Here is a 17440-nt window from a genome sequence, read left to right as displayed (position 1 = left end):
CGACATGGTGCCAGTTTAAGAAACGACTCTCAGAACCTGCAGATATATAACTCTTTTATTAATAACCAGTGGCAGGAGATCGGCAGAAATGCTTAACAAGAAATTCCTCACTTGAATGGTGGTATAAACTCCAACATTTTTTTTACCTGTTTTCACAAATTAAACACTGTATGTTCCATTTCATGTCAGCAGTCTAGATCAAGTTTGTAAAAAAAATCAGGTTTCCACCAAGTTACGTGAAAGACAAATCTGGATCTGCTACAGCTTTACCATGCAGTAATTAGACTGAGTGGCAAATGACACATCCCTCCCTCGTCCATCTGCTGGAACTGAACTCCAAGCTCACACATATTTTCATTAACACACAAGACTCATATTTAATTGTCTTGGTTCATAATCTTGTTATAAACAAGTCTTAAAAAAACATTACATAGTGCTGTTTTTCTTTTCCTGTTACAATAGAACCGTTGTATATTTCTGCAGTGAACCATTAATTTGTAATAAAAAAAAGAAACATCTCTAAAATTGCTTTAAAAAAAGGTCACTGCGCAACAGGTACTAAATGTCAGTTGCACGATACTGGCACCACTGTAAATGACAGTGCCAAAAACATTTTCCTCTACAGTCTCTTACAAATAGCCTGAAGGTCTTCGGTGTGCATAGGTGTCTCAGTTTATTGTGACATTCACACAGATAGGTATTCTTTGAGTTTGTCCATAATAGCGGGCATTCTGTCTGCCGGTATCAGCATCACTGTCCTGAAAGGTTTCATGGGCACATCATCGAACGACCACCTGCCGCTCAAACAGGAGTCTGCTTCTTCCTGGACCGAGTAGTGGAATTTCATGATGGCTTGCTGAGAAAAGAACACAGACGATGCTCAGATCTGCGAGAATATCTCAACACAGGTACAAATGTTTTACATCATTTCTTCTGTGAAGGTATATATACAGTCTAAGGCTATGTTATGATAGTTTATCTTACTATATAATGACAAAAACTCTGTCTGTTCCACGTTTTTCTCCTCACTGACTTGGTCAATCCATGTGAAATTTGGCACAGTGGTAGAGGGTCATGGGAGGATGCGAATGAAGCAATATTACATCAATTGGCCAAAGGGGGGCGCTATAGCAACCGACTGAAATTGTAAACCTTGAATGGGCATATCTCATGCCCCGTATGTCGCAGAGACATGAAACTTTGCACAGAGATGCCTCTCCTCATGAGGAACAAATTTGCCTCAAGAACCCATAACTTCCGGTTATACAGATTTTCCGCCGTTTTGAATTTTTTGAAAAACACTTCAAACCGATCTCTTCCTAGGAAGTTTGAGCGATCTGCATGAAACTGGGTGAACATAATCCAGGGAGCAATATCTAAAGTTCCCTCTTGGCAAAAGTTGGAAAACTTACTCAAACTGAGCTTCTATAAGGCAATGAATATTGCGGAGGGCGTGGCTCATCACATAAAGGTGTATAACATCTCAATGGTTTCACCGATCACCACGCAACTTTGTAGGCATATGACCACACATAATCTGAGGGGACCCCTCCATTATTGACCCCATCAAACAAAATGGGGGCGCTAGAGAGCTAATTTCTTATCTAGGCCTAACCGCCACATTGATTTTTACTAAACTTGGTAGATATGTAGAACAGGACGCCTCAAGGTGACTGGAGAAATTTAACTCTAATTGGCAACTGGGTGGCACTATAACAACAGAAAAATGCTTAAAAATGGCTAAAATGCGACCGATGGCTGTGGCTCCCCCTGTGGACCAATGTTGTTGTTTTTTTTTTCTAATTTTTGGCATGACTAAGTCATGGTATGGTATGCTGTACTCAATGGGTATGGACTAGTATAGCAATAAATTGTCAGTGTTATCATCCAAATGCTGTATTCAAAGCACTTCCTGTATATTATCAAACATCTAGTTTGCATTTACTTGCATTTACTTGCAGTTACCTCATAGAAGAATTCCTCCTCTGCATTGACAAACATATATTCGTCTTTGGGAGCTCCTCCTCTGGCTGGAATACTCTTGCTTGCCTCCTTGCACGTCTTGCTGATCATCAAACAATAGTGACACCTCCCACTGGGCTTATTCGTCCTCTGAGCTTCGACTATTTCTTCCCTGGAGGACAAAAAGAAATTCAGTTTCCTGCACACAGCACTCTCAAAAATTTAGTGTTGGCCGTGAACAAGGACGCTTTGCATTTTTCTTTTCAAACCACAGAGATACTACAGGAACTCCTTTAGCTAACAGAACCCTTAGCAACTATTTCAAATTTGAATGCATTCATAAAAAGTAGCTAATCGGGTCAGGTATCTGTTTAAGACAAGAGTAGAACTCACTGGAGCTGTTTGTGCAGCGGGAGGGCGATCTGTGGAGGCACGTTGATGAAGCGCTCGCTCAGCAGCAGCCCCACAGGTTTGCTGGTGTCGTTAAGGATCTGCTCGAGCTGCTCCACCACACTGTGGGTAGAGTTCTTTTCACACTGGTCCACGATTAGCTCCTTCACCTCCTCCACACACTGCACACCCTGCCGACAGCAAAACGACACCACGCGTGTTAATTTTCTACATTATCGGAGCCCCAAATAGCCAATTAGGCTGTGAGGTTGGTGTGCGCTGCATCGTGGTGGTGTCACCTTTCTTTCCGTGAGGTTGAGCATAGTGATGAAGCCAAACACTTCATCTGGGTCGTCGTCGTCGCTGTCTTCCGGCACCTCAGCTTGCTGGAGCAAAGTGAGGAGGCAAGAGAATACAAGTTAGAACTGAAACTGCAGAAAGTCACCTGTAAAGTCTAACTATCAAGAGACTCACCTTGATGACACTTCCAACATGATTCTGCTGAATGATAAGGTCTGTCATCTCTGATGTATTTACGTGAGCCTTCAGGAAGAGCTGTAAGCAAACATAAGTCATTAAGGCCATGCCTACAGACACATATAATAATACGGACATGTGATTTAAATGCAGAACATTGTTATTTCCTCAAACCTGTTGTAGGAGTTTCTTGATGCCGTTGAAGTCATTGGCTGAGACACTGTGAGCTTCAAAGTCAACCATGACCTCCTGAATGCAAAACAAACATAAAACAGAGCAGTTAACAACAAGCCTAAGTATTTAATTAATGTAATTTAGTTTAATTAAGTTAAGCAAGTAGGTGTTTCATGCAACATTTTGGGTGAATGAGCAATTTTAGTTTCAGTCAAGTATTTTTTTAATTAACTTTTAATTTATCATTTTTAACAAAAGATAACGTTCACTGACATTAGACTTCATAAAAATAAAATTATTAAAAATTAAACAGGCATGTATAAAAGGGGCATTTGCAGCGGAGCACAGTCAGTTAATTAGCGGTTAATTGATGAATGAAGTACAACAATGGCATTTTCGGTGGTAACGTTATTACTCTTCGTGTATGTTTTTAACGTACAATGTTAAATACTTTTTAAAGCTGAACTAATTAGAGTTACACTACTACTAAAATATGACATTGCAGTTTTTCTAGTTATAGTAGTATTAATCTTTTTAATCCGGTTGACAGCAACAGTAAGAAATGCTAATGTAGCTTCCTGTTAGATTAGCCGACAGCTGCTTGCTAGCTAGCTAGCTAACTAACTAGCTAGCTAGCAAGGCCATGCACAGACTCCACATTCAAAGGACTGTTTGTCGATTCTACCTCATTGATGTCCTCCTCGGACCCCTCACTGTCCTCCTCCCCGGAATCATCATCCTCCTCCGGATTCTCATCGGAGCTGTTGTCGCTTTGCTCGGGATTTTCACCCAAACCTACCGCTCTCCTCTTAGCAGAAGAAGCCATGCTTGCAAACAGGCAACACGCGTGTCAACTGGGTGGGCGTGGCGAATGTTAAAGTTCAGTTTACGCCGAGGTAGGAAACTGAAAGTCGGCAGCCGCCATTTTGGCTCTGAATATGAACGAGTTGCTACTTGCCGTAGCAACCGTCGGAGCCGCAATGTTGGCTTGTCGCCCGTCTCGATAACGGAATAAACCATTTTCGGAAAAAGGGGGTAGCAGTAATTTAGAGCGTGCCCAAACTGCTGTGTTTCTGTCACAAATATGTATTTGCATCATGTAATTTAATTATCATTTCTAGATTTATTGGGATAAATGATAATTTGTCTCAATTTTTTGATATTTTGAGAGGCTGGTCGAATACTGAATGTGACACTTCCTTCTTGACCAAGGCTGAAAGTCGTTGTGTACACAGCGGTAGTGACAGCTTGACGTACATGAATTTCGTGTAATATTTTGCATTTTTGTGAGTAACTATCGTAATTTATATCATTATATCATACCAGTAAGTGAAATTAGCAAGTTATCATCACTAGGCATTACGGACATGTTCTGTTAAGGGGACGGTTAACGTTACTAGCTAGCTAAACTGTCATTTAGTACGTCTTGCTAATGTAAACAATAACACAGGAAGACACGAGCCATGTTTTAGCTAATGCTGCATACATGCGTGTTTATACAGTCCAATAATCGTGACTCAACAGTATTGTTATCAGCAGGTTGCATATGACAGTTTTAGGGTGTAGCTTCGCTTGCTGTGTCTTCACACCCTCGGTCCTCTGTGTTATAGCAGTTGTGAGTTTCTTGCTTTGGCTGCAGCATTCATCTTCCACCCTGATTTGGTTTATTGTATTTCCCCCATACATTATATTGATCCAGCGTTTTAAGGTCTGTGTAGAGATGCATGTACTGCTTCTCAAAGAGCCACGAGATGGAGAGTCTGGACCTGATCCTTACATCAAGGTAGATGCACTGCACTGTGTTCATATATGTATCCTCAGCAGTTTTCAGTACTGCACTCCACCTTTAATGCTTTGCACTTCACTGCAAACTTTGACAAAATTCTTTTTTAATCTGATTCCACAGGAGCTGGCCTCACATGGACATAAAGCAACCCTAATCCCTGTGCTGTCTTTTAAGTTTGTCTCATTGAACACCTTGTCAGACAAGGTAAACTTAATTACTTCATCACTGGATCAGTACTTGTATCATTTGTGTACATATTTATTGCTTTTTTGTATCATGTATCTGTTTAATGTGCCTCCTTATTTCAGCTTTTCCAACCAGAAAAACATGGAGGTCTTATATTTACTAGCCCAAGAGCAGTGGAGGCTGTGAAGATGTGCTTGGAAGCAGAAGAAAGACGGGAAGGTGAGAGGATACATATAATTATTTTACTCTGTACCTCTCTGATAAATCCCCTGAAAGCAAAGATATGGCTAAATGTCTATATGTTTTTAAAATTTTATTTGTTAATTTATTTGATAGGGACAGTACATGCAGTCATTGTTACATTTAGAGAAAACGCAATCAATGCAATTTAGGACTTCTAGCTGTAGCTTATTCACAGGCTTTGCCCCTGGTACGGCTTTTGAGGAATAAAACACAATATAACACTCTAATATAGGCCTAATAAAAGAAACAACGACAAACAATAACTGAAACAAGTACTATGAACTACAGTTAAGAACAATGACTGAAAATGACAATTAAGAACAACAAAAGTAAACAAAATTTGTATGCTATAGAAACCAATGTAGTTTTAGTTTTGTCTGGGTATTGAAAGCTTTAAATGGAGTTAAGGATGGCAGTGAATTTCACATCTGTGGGCCTTTAACTGGAAAAGAGGACTGTCTGAATGTTGTTATGCATTGTGCTGGTTTACAGTTCCTCTAACTGCTCCCCTCGTGGTGGCTCCTTTTGCTTTTTATATTTTAAAATTATTTGACTTTCTGGTTCTACGGCAAAATAAAGACAGCACCTAGGTATCTTAACTCATTTATTTTCATTATTTCCTCCTGATCAATAGTTATTGCAAAGCCATCACAAGTTATTTTGTTTCGGGACTGCTAACTGAGATTTAAGACAATTTCCCTGATTAAATGTTGTCCTGTTCCTCGTTATTATCTCAGAATGGAACAACTCTGTGAAAGACAAATGGAACAGCAAGTCCATCTATGTGGTTGGGAAGGCAACTGCTGCATTAGGTGAGTTGTTGTCACATATGAGAACGCCTCTCACTTAAAATCATTTTTGTTAAAACACATCGGTGCGTTTTACAAATCCTTGCTATGTTAATGCTAATTTAGCAGAGTGTGGCAGGCACCTGGTGCTGACACAAGTGTGTGAAGTGATGTTACTACCTTCAGTCATTTGGAAATAGGTTGTGCACAAGTGACAGTTTGCTGTGACATTCAGTGAATGTATTTAAAAAGTGAGCAGGTGCAGCACCTTCCTGTTGTGTGCTTTACCTTCTTTTTTCTGTTGTTGCAGTTGGTCTTTTTGTTGTCAGATTTTTATGAGTTGTGCTTTTAGTAATTGAATTATTTGTGCTTTTTCCTACACAGTACAGAGTCTGGGTCTGAACCCTTTGGGCGAGGACACAGGGACAGCAGATGTCCTATCACGTCTTATCATTGAACGTACGAAATGACTTTTACGGTCCAACATTCCTCACAGTTCAGTTTAATAGAAAACTCACAGCCGTGATAACTAATATGACCTTATACTTCTCATCACAGGAGAGGACACAAATATTCCACCACTTTTCTTCCCCTGTGGCTCAATCAAGAGAGAAGTCTTGCCTACAGCTTTACGGGAAAATGGTAAGCATTCTCCCCTATTGTGCCTCGAGATTAAGACTCAAGGTGATATATGTCCCACTGGGGCTACGCTAATTATAAGATAATAATTGCACTACCTTTATCACCGCGGGGATCTGTTTCTTTGTTTCCAGGAGTGCCCCTAGAGACGCTGACTGTCTATCAAACAGCGGAACATCCAGATCTGGAGAAAAATATAAAGAACTATTTCACAGAGCAGGTAAAACCCCGCTGCTTCTGCACTTTAGGCAATGCGTTTCTAAATGTAGCAACAGGTAATTTCATCTTCGCTTTTACAGGGCACTCCAGCCAGCATAGCTTTCTTCAGTCCATCAGGAGTGAAGTTCTGCCTAGAGGTGGTACAGAGGCTGTCAGGCGAACAGCTGGCTCAAATAAAGGTACAGCCTCCTCTTAATCACCCGCATAAAGTTGTGCATGAATCCACAGTGCTTAACAGATCTCCAGTGCCTCTGACACTGAATTTTGTGTCCAGTTTGCAGCCATAGGGCCGACTACACAAGACGCCATGACAGCAGAAGGCCTGAGTGTCAGTTGCGTTGCAGTGAAGCCAACAGCCGAACACCTGGCAGCAGCGATAGCCAAAGCTCTACAGTGACCACCCCACAGGCTGCAGCCCTTAAATCCATCCACTTTATCTTCTCTCTGTATATTCTGTATTATTTATAAGTGCTGTCATTTATCTGTTTGTCTTGCACCACTTTTGTATATACATCAGCTTATTTGCACTGAGAAAATGTAGCTTTTTGTGCCATAAAAGCCTTATAATGTAAGTTATAATTCCAATCACGTTAAGCCGCGTGCTAAAGAAATTTAATGCAGGGTTTGTTGTTGAAAATAAACCTCGGGCAGTTTGATGTGGAAGGTTTGGTCACTGGTTATTCATCGTAAAACTCTAAAGTGTGTCTAAGTGTGTGTCCTGTTCAAAGCAGGTGTCAACACAAGTCACGGTTGTCCTTAACTGTTATTGTCCACATGAAAGTGAAGTCTCAATGTCTTTCCACAGGTCAACAACAGTCCATTTAAAACCAATGGAGCGTGTATGACACATCAATACGATGTAGCAGTTGGAGACAGTAAAAACGAGTTTACTTTTCACACAGAGCTGATAAAAGTGAGACACATTCAAAGAGTTGCACCTTTAGATGGGTGTGGAGACACTCAGGATCTGCCTACAAAAGCACCGCGGCTTCTTACCTACTTGTATACAGTTGCATGAGTAAACCAACGCCACGATGCTGACTTCTATCCAGCTGATGATTTTGCTTTTTTGGACGAGCATTAGCTCAGCTGATGCAGAGAAACTTTTCCATAATCGGGATCATTCTGATGTGCAGACCCCTGATTCTCACCAAGCTGAGGTTATAACAGACAAGTACACAGCAGAGGTAAGACTTCTTATAATTTTTAAATTCTCTTTCAAACTTTATCTATCAGATTATTCATTTTATGATTGATTACAGGACCAGTAAAATGTCAGTCGTGTCTTGTTACAGTTATTTCTCTCTAGATACGGATTCATTAAGCCAGTGAACTGGGACGAGATCCAGTTTGAAGATTCAGACACCCCTTTTACTGATGACTTCCTGGATGGCCTTGAAGACACGATCCAGGAAGGAACCTCGGTGCATCACTCAAGGGATGCTGGTGATCAAGGTGATCGCAACAGTCTAACTGAGAGCGAAGCGTTTATTTCAGCACTTAAAGAGTTTCAGAGGGTATCGGGCCTGCCTGCCACAGGGGTGTTTGACGAGGCCACTAAACAGGCAATGAACAAACCAAGGTGTGGAGTCCCCGACAAGGAGATTGACCTGGGCAACCCTGTAGAACCTGAGAACAACGCTGCCTCAGATACTGAAAACAGTTCCAGTGACACTTTTAATGAGACTGAAAGTAATAACACAGCCAGTAATATAACCAGTGATACTTCTTTTGGTAGTCTTAACTCCTTTGAAGATGACTTATTCAATGGAAATGACACAGAAAGTATTCTTACAGGCATTTCTAATGACACTAGCATGAATTACACAGACTTCTATGATCCCATTTTAAATAATACTTATTCAAATAGCTCACATTACATCACCATGGATGGTCAAGTGGTAAATATCAGCGTGAGCACCCATCAGAGCGAAGCAGTGCGACGCAGGAAACGTCACCTCGCCGCACTTGTGTCCAAAAGCAGACGCAAGAGAGATTTGAGTGAAACGGGCTACATGGCCTTCTCTAAGAAGATGTTAAAATGGAGGCTGATAGGAGAAGGTTACAGCAGCCAGCTGTCCATAGAAGACCAGAGGTACATCTTCAGACTGGCCTTCAGGATGTGGAGCGAGGTGTCTCCGCTGGAGTTTGTGGAGGATACACGTTCCCCGCTGGAGGATGTTGATATCAGGCTGGGCTTTGGCACAGGTAGGTCCGACCCAGTACATATGACACTCATTGTAACATGTTTAAGTGTAAATTTTTATAATAAATGTATTTGCTGTAGCACCTTTGACAGAAATGAAATTCACAAAGTGCTTCACAAAATACGATCAAGGAATTGAACAATGAAACATGCAATGAATAAAAACATCTAGAGAAGTTACTCCAAATATTGCCATGGACATGGATGGGGCAACTAGCTGTCCAAACATTGTTGAAAAAGTTTTAAATATTAAATCCCAGAAATGAAATAGTTTCAGGCATGACTAGAACATGTGACATAAAGTGGCTGAAGACTGTTTACACCTGTCGCACGTAGTATCAGTATCGCAGCTAATCTTAGCCAACCAAGCTCTGAACCACTGGAGTCAGTTTACAATCTTATCAGGCCCATTTTCTGGAGTTTCCTCTGGTTCGGACCTTATCTCTTTTGTGAAATAGTTCCTTAACTGCATGTACCTCAAAATACTTAGGTATTTTAGGCTTTGAATGCAGGACGTGACTTGTTTTTGAGCATTTTCACAATGGAATATTTGCGCTTTTATTTCGTAAAGGATCTGAAATTGCCTGGGTCCAATTCTTAAAACTCTGAATACTTCTTCTACCACTGCCCTTGTGTGAAGTAATGTATTGCACCATGCTTAGATCATGTTTTATTCAAATCACAGAGAAATCAATGCAATCAAATTTTTTTTATGCTGTGCCACTATATTCCTCACAGGAAGGCATCTGGGCTGCAATCAGAGGTTTGATGGCACTGGTCAAGAATTCGCCCACGCCTGGTTCCTGGGTGATATACACTTTGATGACGATGAACATTTCACTGCTCCCAATGCTGGCAGTGGGATCAGCCTTCTCAAAGTAAGAACAATCGCAGGAATCATCAGATGTGTAATGGAAAAGGATAATCAGAGGTTATATTTGAACATTTTTATCTATCTGTCAGGTAGCAGTTCATGAGATCGGCCACGTTTTGGGTCTACCCCACATCTACAGAGCTGGCTCTATAATGCAGCCGAGCTATCTGCCCCAGGAGACAGGCTTTGAGATGGACTGGATGGACAGGAAGGCCATACAGCACCTCTATGGTATGTGGTAACAGCACCATCTAGTGGACACATACACACACAGCCCCAGACAGAAATAGATTCAGGATCCTTTACATACTTACAGTAATAGACTGACACAAAACCAATTTGTTTTCTTCTAATAAGGTGCTTGTGTTTGAACCCAGGGGCCTGTAAGGGTCGATTCAACACAGCATTTGATTGGATCAGGAAGGAGAGGACGCCCTACGGGGAGGTTGTCATCCGCTTTAACACCTATTTCATGAGAGACGGATGGTACTGGCTATATGAGAACAGACACAACCGGACACGCTTTGGGGATCCAGTTGCACTGCAGGCTGGCTGGCGTGGGATTCCCATGGATGGAGTGGATGCCTATGTGCATGTGTGGTCCAGAAAAAGAGATGCTGTGTACTTCTTTAAAGGTGGGCTTCATAATGTGCCAGCCTACAAATGTAAATTCTATAAATACAGTACAGGCCAAAAGTTTGGACACACCTTCTCATTCAATGCGTTTCCTTTATTTTCATGACTATTTACATTGTAGATTCTCACTGAAGGCATCAAAACTATGAATGAACACATGTGGAGTTATGTACTTAACAAAAAAAGGTGAAATAACTGAAAACATGTTTTATATTCTAGTTTCTTCAAAATAGCCACCCTTTGCTCTGATTACTGCTTTGCACACTCTTGGCATTCTCTCCATGAGCTTCAAGAGGTAGTCACCTGAAATGGTTTCCACTTCACAGGTGTGCCTTATCAGGGTTAATTAGTGGAATTTCTTGCTTTATCAATGGGGTTGGGACCATCAGTTGTGTTGTGCAGAAGTCAGGTTAATACACAGCCGACAGCCCTATTGGACAACTGTTAAAATTCATATTATGGCAAGAACCAATCAGCTAGCTAAAGAAAAACGAGTGGCCATCATTACTTTAAGAAATGAAGGTCAGTCAGTCCGGAAAATTGCAAAAACTTTAAATGTGTCCCCAAGTGGAGTCGCAAAAACCATCAAGCGCTACAACGAAACTGGCACACATGAGGACCGACCCAGGAAAGGAAGACCAAGAGTCACCTCTGCTTCTGAGGATAAGTTCATCCGAGTCACCAGCCTCAGAAATCGCAAGTTAACAGCAGCTCAGATCAGAGACCAGATGAATGCCACACAGAGTTCTAGCAGCAGACCCATCTCTAGAACAACTGTTAAGAGGAGACTGCACGAATCAGGCTTTCATGGTCAAATAGCTGCTGGGAAACCACTGCTAAGGAGAGGCAACAAGCAGAAGAGATTTGTTTGGGCCAAGAAACACAAGGATTGGACATTAGACCAGTGGAAATCTGTGCTTTGGTCTGATGAGTCCAAATTTGAGATCTTTGGTTCCAACCGCCGTGTCTTTGTGAGACACAGAAAAGGTGAACGGATGGATTCCACATGCCTGGTTCCCACTGTGAAGCATGGAGGAGGAGGTGTGATGGTGTGGGGGTGTTTTGCTGGTGACACTGTTGGGGATTTATTCAAAATTGAAGGCACACTGAACCAGCATGGCTACCACAGCATCCTGCAGCGACATGCCATCCCATCCGGTTTATGCGTTTAGTTGGACGATCATTTATTTTTCAACAGGACAATGACCCCAAACACACCTCCAGGCTGTGTAAGGGCTATTTGACCAAGAAGGAGAGTGATGGAGTGCTGCGGCAGATGACCTGGCCTCCACAGTCACCGGACCTGAACCCAATCGAGATGGTTTGGGGTGAGCTGGACCGCAGAGTGAAGGCAAAGGGGCCAACAAGTGCTAAACACCTCTGGGAACTCCTTCAAGACTGTTGGAAAACCATTTCAGGTGACTACCTCTTGAAGCTCATGGAGAGAATGCCAAGAGTGTGCAAAGCAGTAATCAGAGCAAAGGGTGGCTATTTTGAAGAAACTAGAATATAAAACATGTTTTCAGTTATTTCACCTTTTTGTTAAGTACATAACTCCACATGTGTTCATTCATAGTTTTGATGCCTTCAGTGAGAATCTACAATGTAAATAGTCATGAAAATAAAGAAAACGCATTGAATGAGAAGGTGTGTCCAAACTTTTGGCCTGTACTGTACATATATGTACAGTAGTTTGCATAGGCTTATCATTGTCATAATAAACCTCTAAAGATGTGTTTTTCTGTGTACAGGTACTCAGTTCTGGAGGTATGACACTGAGAATGACCAGGCATATAGACAGGACCCTGAAGGTCACCACTATCCAAGGTTAATCTCTGAAGGTTTCCCAGGAGTGTTCAGTCCCATTGACACAGCCTTTTATGACAGGAGGGACTCTCGCATCTACTTCTTCAGAGGCACTCTTGTAAGAATTGCATCTATGTCTTCTTTCTGACACATGGCACATAGATTAGTTAGGTTAGAAACAGCAATAGATTTAAGGATTGTGTGAGAGACGGCCAATGAAGTGACAGTTTAAGGGACTGAATTGCCGACAAGACAATGTGGGCAACTCTTAAATTGTCACAGACTCCCGGGAATCACAATGTTTCAAGCTTTGTAATTTGATTAATTGCAAATTTGTCAGATAATATCTAAGGCAGATCCTACATGATTACATTTCCATTAATAATTCTGTGGTCCTGTCTTTTGAAGGAACCGTCTGTTAAAACTAAATCCGATCTTAATTCATAGTGTTGTGTTGTGTTGTGTTAATTAAAGCTCGGGTAGGCATACATTGCAATTAGGGCCTGCTGTGCCGTAAGACAAATTTCTGTGCAAGCAGACAATAAAGTATATTGTATCATATCTGGAAAAGGCCAAAAAATGAACAAACAAAAAATAAACAGCAGAATTTGAAAATACATACTGCAGCTCTCCCAGACAACCCTGGGCATATGCACATGCTTCATACACTAACCTAGTGTTTTTCATACATACATCACACAGAGTTGTCTGCAGCACACTGACTCAGCATCTCCTTTCCCCACTGTCTCTGTTTATCAGACCACAAATGAGACGAGAATTAGCTAGCTAGCCACACCATGATCTGTCCACCTCCCTCTCTACTCCTGTGGACTGCCTCCCCTAGAGGAGAGCAGGCAGCAGCTCAGAAGACGGACCATCAGTCGCCGGCTATAGTGGCGCGATTTCAGCCAGAGCAAACACCCCCAGGGCCAGGTGTCACAGCAGGCTTGTGGCTAGCAGCAGCACCAGGTCTAACTTGTGTAAAGGCAGCAACAGAAAGTTTGATGATCCAGTGGGAAGTCTGTCTGGTCTCTCCAGAGCTGGGGTTTGCATGTTGGACTTGGGTTGCTGCGGCTGCTGTTTGGGGTCCCTCTCCTGAGCTGCTGTCCACTCTCCCACCGGCGATTGATGCTCTAACTAACGTTAGCTACATAAATGTTAGCAGAAGGCTAACTATTAACTACTAAACTATAAGCAACATTTTCTTTCCATCTCTGAAATGCTTCGCCAATATTGACACGTGTTTTGTCTCATTTATTGTCAGATTCTCTTTTAGACTCTCGTTTAGATTTGTAGTGTAGGCAGTTGTTGTTGATGCAGGAAGAGCAACTTTTTCTGCAGGTTTTAACTGAAGGGACATGCACCAGCATCTGCATTTGTAGAAAAGTCAATAAGAAGAAGTCCTCTCTTACTCTCTTTAAAATGGCCTGTGATTGGCCAAAGTATCTTGGCACAGGCTAGATTTTCTGAAGCCTAAAAACAGAGTCTAGAGGTGCAGAAGTTTTCTCTCAGACCACTTGAATTACAATATGCTCAAAGTTTAATATGGGATTTTTAAAATTAAACTGCCTACTGAAGCTTTAAATTACCACAAACTAATTGATGCAAATTAAAACCTGAGGCCTGTTATTATAGCATAGGACTACTTGTTGGTTTCTGGGTGTATTATTAAGCTGCCATGCTATTGTTCTGTGCTTGACAGGAACCAAGAGGCAACAGGGTACAAATATAATACACAGAATATTTTATATATGCATACATAAATTTTGGAGAGACCAAAGCCCAAGGTAATTGATTGTTTCTTAGCATTATGAGAGAACATATTCATGCAAACAAACCTGCTACACTTCCTCTGTGATTTGCTTGCGTAGTGTAATTGAATTGATTTCTATATAAGAAGAGGAAACAATTATCTGTTCAAACAGGTGTATGCATTCGACGTGGAAGCCAACAGCTTGGCAAGAGGCTTCCCCAAAAACATCAGAGATGTTTTCCCTCCAGTGGTGAGCGGGGACCATCCAGATGGCAACATCGACGCTGCCTACTTCTCCTACACCCACAGTGCCATCTTTCTACTCAAGGGCACACACTTCTGGCAGGTGGTGGGCAGCCGCGAACGCTGGCGCCGGCCCTTTCTGCCGCAAAATGGCCTGCTGCCACACAAGGAGGTGGATCAACACTGGTTTGACATCTGCAACGTTCATCCCACTGCACTCAAACTAACTCGCTGAGTTTGCTGAAGCAGGGACTCATTAAACCGTACTGATGTGTACTGATGGGGTCTACTGATTCACCTGTTATATGTTTACGTGTTGTCATATGTGTGTAGCATCCATTGTCTAACTTTTTTAATGTTTATAATTTAAGATCTTAAAGACAAAAACAACTGAATATTTTTGTTGGCTTACTTTTTAATGAGGTGTGTTATTAATATATCAGCTGCTCTGTCTGTCTCTCACTTAGAGGTGCCAAATGCATACTGGCATGAAAACAATCCCAAAGGACCCTCTATGATTAAGATATTTAGAGAGTCAGGGAGAATATACTTATTTATAGATAGTTCACTCATGCTTTATACAGACACCTCATTTTACTTACACTGTGGAGAAAATGCTATCAAATGGCACACTTACAAAGAAAAGGGGATGTTTATGCAAAAACAGGAAATAATTTCAGACCTCTCAATCTCCCAGTTGCCAGAAGAAAATGTTGGCATTGTATGTTTCTGGAAATCACAAATGTGTTTCATTGGCATGCCCCATACATATTATATCTAAAATGTTTCTAAAATGATGTATATAAAAGCTGACTTTGTCATCAAGAGGTGGAAGGGATGGTGGATGGTGTGTCACCGAAGTCAGATGCCTGCCAAGCTGAAGACCACTGCAGGCCACCATTCGAGACCAACAAACAACAAAACCAGTAGTTTTTAGCGAGTCATTGCTGTGTTTCCAGAAGTTTTCAGCCCCCAAATGTGGTTGTTTTTAGTATCTAGTGTTTCCAGCTGCTTTTTAGGCACCAAGTGTGGGTGTTTTTAAGAGACCTGTGAGTATGTTTCAGTGGATTTTGAGACACAAATGTAGGTGTTTTTTAGAGACCTGTGAGTGTGTTTCCAGCTGCTATTTATGCACAAATGTGGGTGTTTTTTAGAGACCTGTGAGTGCATTTCCAGAGGTTTTTTAGGCATCAAATGTGGGTGTGTATTAGAGATCTGTGACTGTGTTTCCAGGGGGCTTTTTAAGCACCAAACATGGGTGTTTAGGAGACCTGTGGCTGTGTTTCCAGCAGCTTTTAAGGCAGCAAATGTGGGTGCTTTTTAGACACCCGTGAGTGTGTTTCCAGCTGCTTTTTAGGCACTAAATCTGAGTATTTGTTAGAGACCTGTGAGTGTGTTTCCAGGGGCTTTTTTGGCACCAAATGTGGGTGTGTTTTAGAGACGTGAGTGTTTCCAGCAGCTTTTTAGACACCAAATTTGGGTGTTTTTTTTTTAGAGACCTTTGAGTGTGTTTCCAGGGGCTTTTTAGGCACCAAATGTGGGCGTTTTTCCTGCATCTTTAAGCCCCCAAACGGGTGAATTTTTAGTGATCTGTGGCTTTTTTTGGATCGTCTTTTTAGGCAACGAACATGGGTGTCTTTCAGCAACCTGTCCCTGTTTTTCCAGCGGATATAGTACCAAAGATAGTAGTTGTTTTTTTACTAAGATATTACTGCATTTCCTGCCAGCATATTGGCCACACGAAAAGTCATCACAAGACATCACAATGTTTCCACTGTGGTTGTGCTCCTAATACCTGTTTTTTTTTTAAGCCAAAACATGATATTTTCAGAACAATAACCATTTTTTTTGTGCCTAAACCTAACTACGTGTTAACCACAGTGTTATTGATACATAAAGTTTTAATTTATCTGCTACACAATAACATGCCAATGTTAGATATCGGTGATTTGCAGAAATGCACAATGCCAACATTTTTTCTTGTGATTGGGTTAACACAATATATATATATATATATATATATATTGAGAGCTACGGAGTGACATCTTATGTACGATATATTGGACCTATATTAGTTCAAGAAAGATGCATAAAAGTATCTGTACTACGATGCGTGTATAAAAATGGAGATTTATTCATAATACTGAGAGTGGTTTCTGGGTAAACTCACAGATTGAAATGTGTGTTTAAAAAAAATGTTATATTGATTTGAAATGTATATCATCATCATAACCATCATCATCATCATCATCATCATCATCATTATCATCACCATAATTATCATCATTAACATTCATCCAGATTCCTCTGAGTGTTTCTTGTTTGCGCTTTGTTGCTGGGAGGGATACAAAATTACAACCAGATCCAGTTGTTGCCCTGTGATGATGGATGTGTAGATTCACTTGGTCCCATGGCCTCTTGTTAGCTTGACTGTCTGACAGCACATCTGCACTGGATGTATGAAATCACACTTCCCTCTAAATCGCTTGCAGAAACTCTAATCTATAGCTGCCTGCAGGCAGGAAAGAATATCATGTCAAGTCAAGTCAAGTCAGTTTCAGCCCAATATAAGAAATCACAAGTTTGCCTCAAGGGGCTGGAAACCATGATTTTCCTTCTGCAAAAATCCCTTCAATGCTCTGTGGTGATTCATCCCATGCAGTGCTTGTGGGCTGACCTGCAAGAAAACAACATACGCTTTATCAATAAAAACCTGGAGGTGGTGGAAAACATCTATCCGGTGATGCGTTTCTTTGAATTCCTTCTTGTTATGAAAGAAATGGTTAAAGATTTACACATTATCAATCAAGAAAGAGCATATTGAAATTGTGGCAAAAAATGATTGAAAAGGGGGACTTGCCTTATTACTTAATGCTGTTCCATTTTACAGTAATCATTTAAGCACGGAGCAAAGCAACAGACATCGATTCTCTAATCAATACCTCACTTGAACACTCTTATTAATTCTGCTCATCGTAGGATATTAGGTTCCTGGTGGGCCCCAGATAACTAGCATTGTGCTCCAGGCGCTCCATAGGCTATATTAATAAATTGAGGT

General features: G+C 41.3%; 3 protein-coding genes across 3 annotated transcripts; 2 read left to right on the top strand and 1 right to left on the bottom strand.

Moving 5' to 3' along the window:
• Nucleotides 1–37: 37 nt before the first annotated feature.
• LOC125881145 (BRCA2 and CDKN1A interacting protein) lies at nucleotides 38–3876 on the bottom strand. The gene is made up of 7 exons (XM_049564170.1): nucleotides 3689–3876; nucleotides 3004–3078; nucleotides 2827–2907; nucleotides 2652–2738; nucleotides 2356–2543; nucleotides 1966–2134; nucleotides 38–856 (listed from the first exon to the last, which is right to left on the bottom strand). Exons 1-7 carry the CDS (start codon nucleotides 3827–3829, stop codon nucleotides 686–688), a joined length of 912 nt encoding a protein of 303 aa, XP_049420127.1. The 5' UTR covers nucleotides 3830–3876; the 3' UTR covers nucleotides 38–685.
• On the top strand, nucleotides 3875–7527 carry uros (uroporphyrinogen III synthase). The gene is given in 10 exon segments (XM_049564172.1): nucleotides 3875–3899; nucleotides 4703–4786; nucleotides 4910–4993; nucleotides 5098–5194; nucleotides 5956–6030; nucleotides 6391–6465; nucleotides 6565–6648; nucleotides 6780–6865; nucleotides 6945–7110; nucleotides 7113–7527. Coding segments are annotated over 9 exon segments (879 nt in total). The 5' UTR covers nucleotides 3875–3899; nucleotides 4703–4723; the 3' UTR covers nucleotides 7262–7527.
• Nucleotides 7528–7660: 133 nt separating this feature from the next.
• mmp21 (matrix metallopeptidase 21) lies at nucleotides 7661–17103 on the top strand. The gene is made up of 7 exons (XM_049564069.1): nucleotides 7661–8051; nucleotides 8160–9072; nucleotides 9809–9948; nucleotides 10034–10175; nucleotides 10322–10579; nucleotides 12332–12504; nucleotides 14312–17103. The coding sequence occupies exons 1-7, from the start codon at nucleotides 7899–7901 to the stop codon at nucleotides 14615–14617; spliced, it is 2085 nt and encodes a 694-aa protein (XP_049420026.1). The 5' UTR covers nucleotides 7661–7898; the 3' UTR covers nucleotides 14618–17103.
• The last annotated feature ends 337 nt before the right edge of the window (nucleotides 17104–17440 follow it).

The sequence above is a fragment of the Epinephelus fuscoguttatus genome, linkage group LG20, assembly GCF_011397635.1.
Source record: "Epinephelus fuscoguttatus linkage group LG20, E.fuscoguttatus.final_Chr_v1".
Taxonomy (NCBI): Eukaryota; Metazoa; Chordata; class Actinopteri; order Perciformes; family Serranidae; genus Epinephelus; species Epinephelus fuscoguttatus.
Note: the sequence above shows the minus strand (reverse complement) of the source record. Positions and strands in the feature narration are given on the sequence as shown.

Bases quoted from the DNA above. Each gene is read 5' to 3' on its own strand.
- LOC125881145 (XM_049564170.1), bottom strand. From the start codon at position 3,829: ATGGCTTCTTCTGCTAAGAGGAGAGCGGTAGGTTTGGGTGAAAATCCC. The intron at 3,079-3,688 runs GTAGAATCGACA...TTTTGCATTCAG, and splicing joins CCGAGGAGGACATCAATGAG to GAGGTCATGGTTGACTTTGA. The intron at 2,739-2,826 runs GTGAGTCTCTTG...ACTTTGCTCCAG, and splicing joins ATGTTGGAAGTGTCATCAAG to CAAGCTGAGGTGCCGGAAGA.
- mmp21 (XM_049564069.1), top strand. From the start codon at position 7,899: ATGCTGACTTCTATCCAGCTGATGATTTTGCTTTTTTGGACGAGCATT. The intron at 9,949-10,033 runs GTAAGAACAATC...TCTATCTGTCAG, and splicing joins GTGGGATCAGCCTTCTCAAA to GTAGCAGTTCATGAGATCGG. The intron at 10,580-12,331 runs GTGGGCTTCATA...TTCTGTGTACAG, and splicing joins TGCTGTGTACTTCTTTAAAG to GTACTCAGTTCTGGAGGTAT.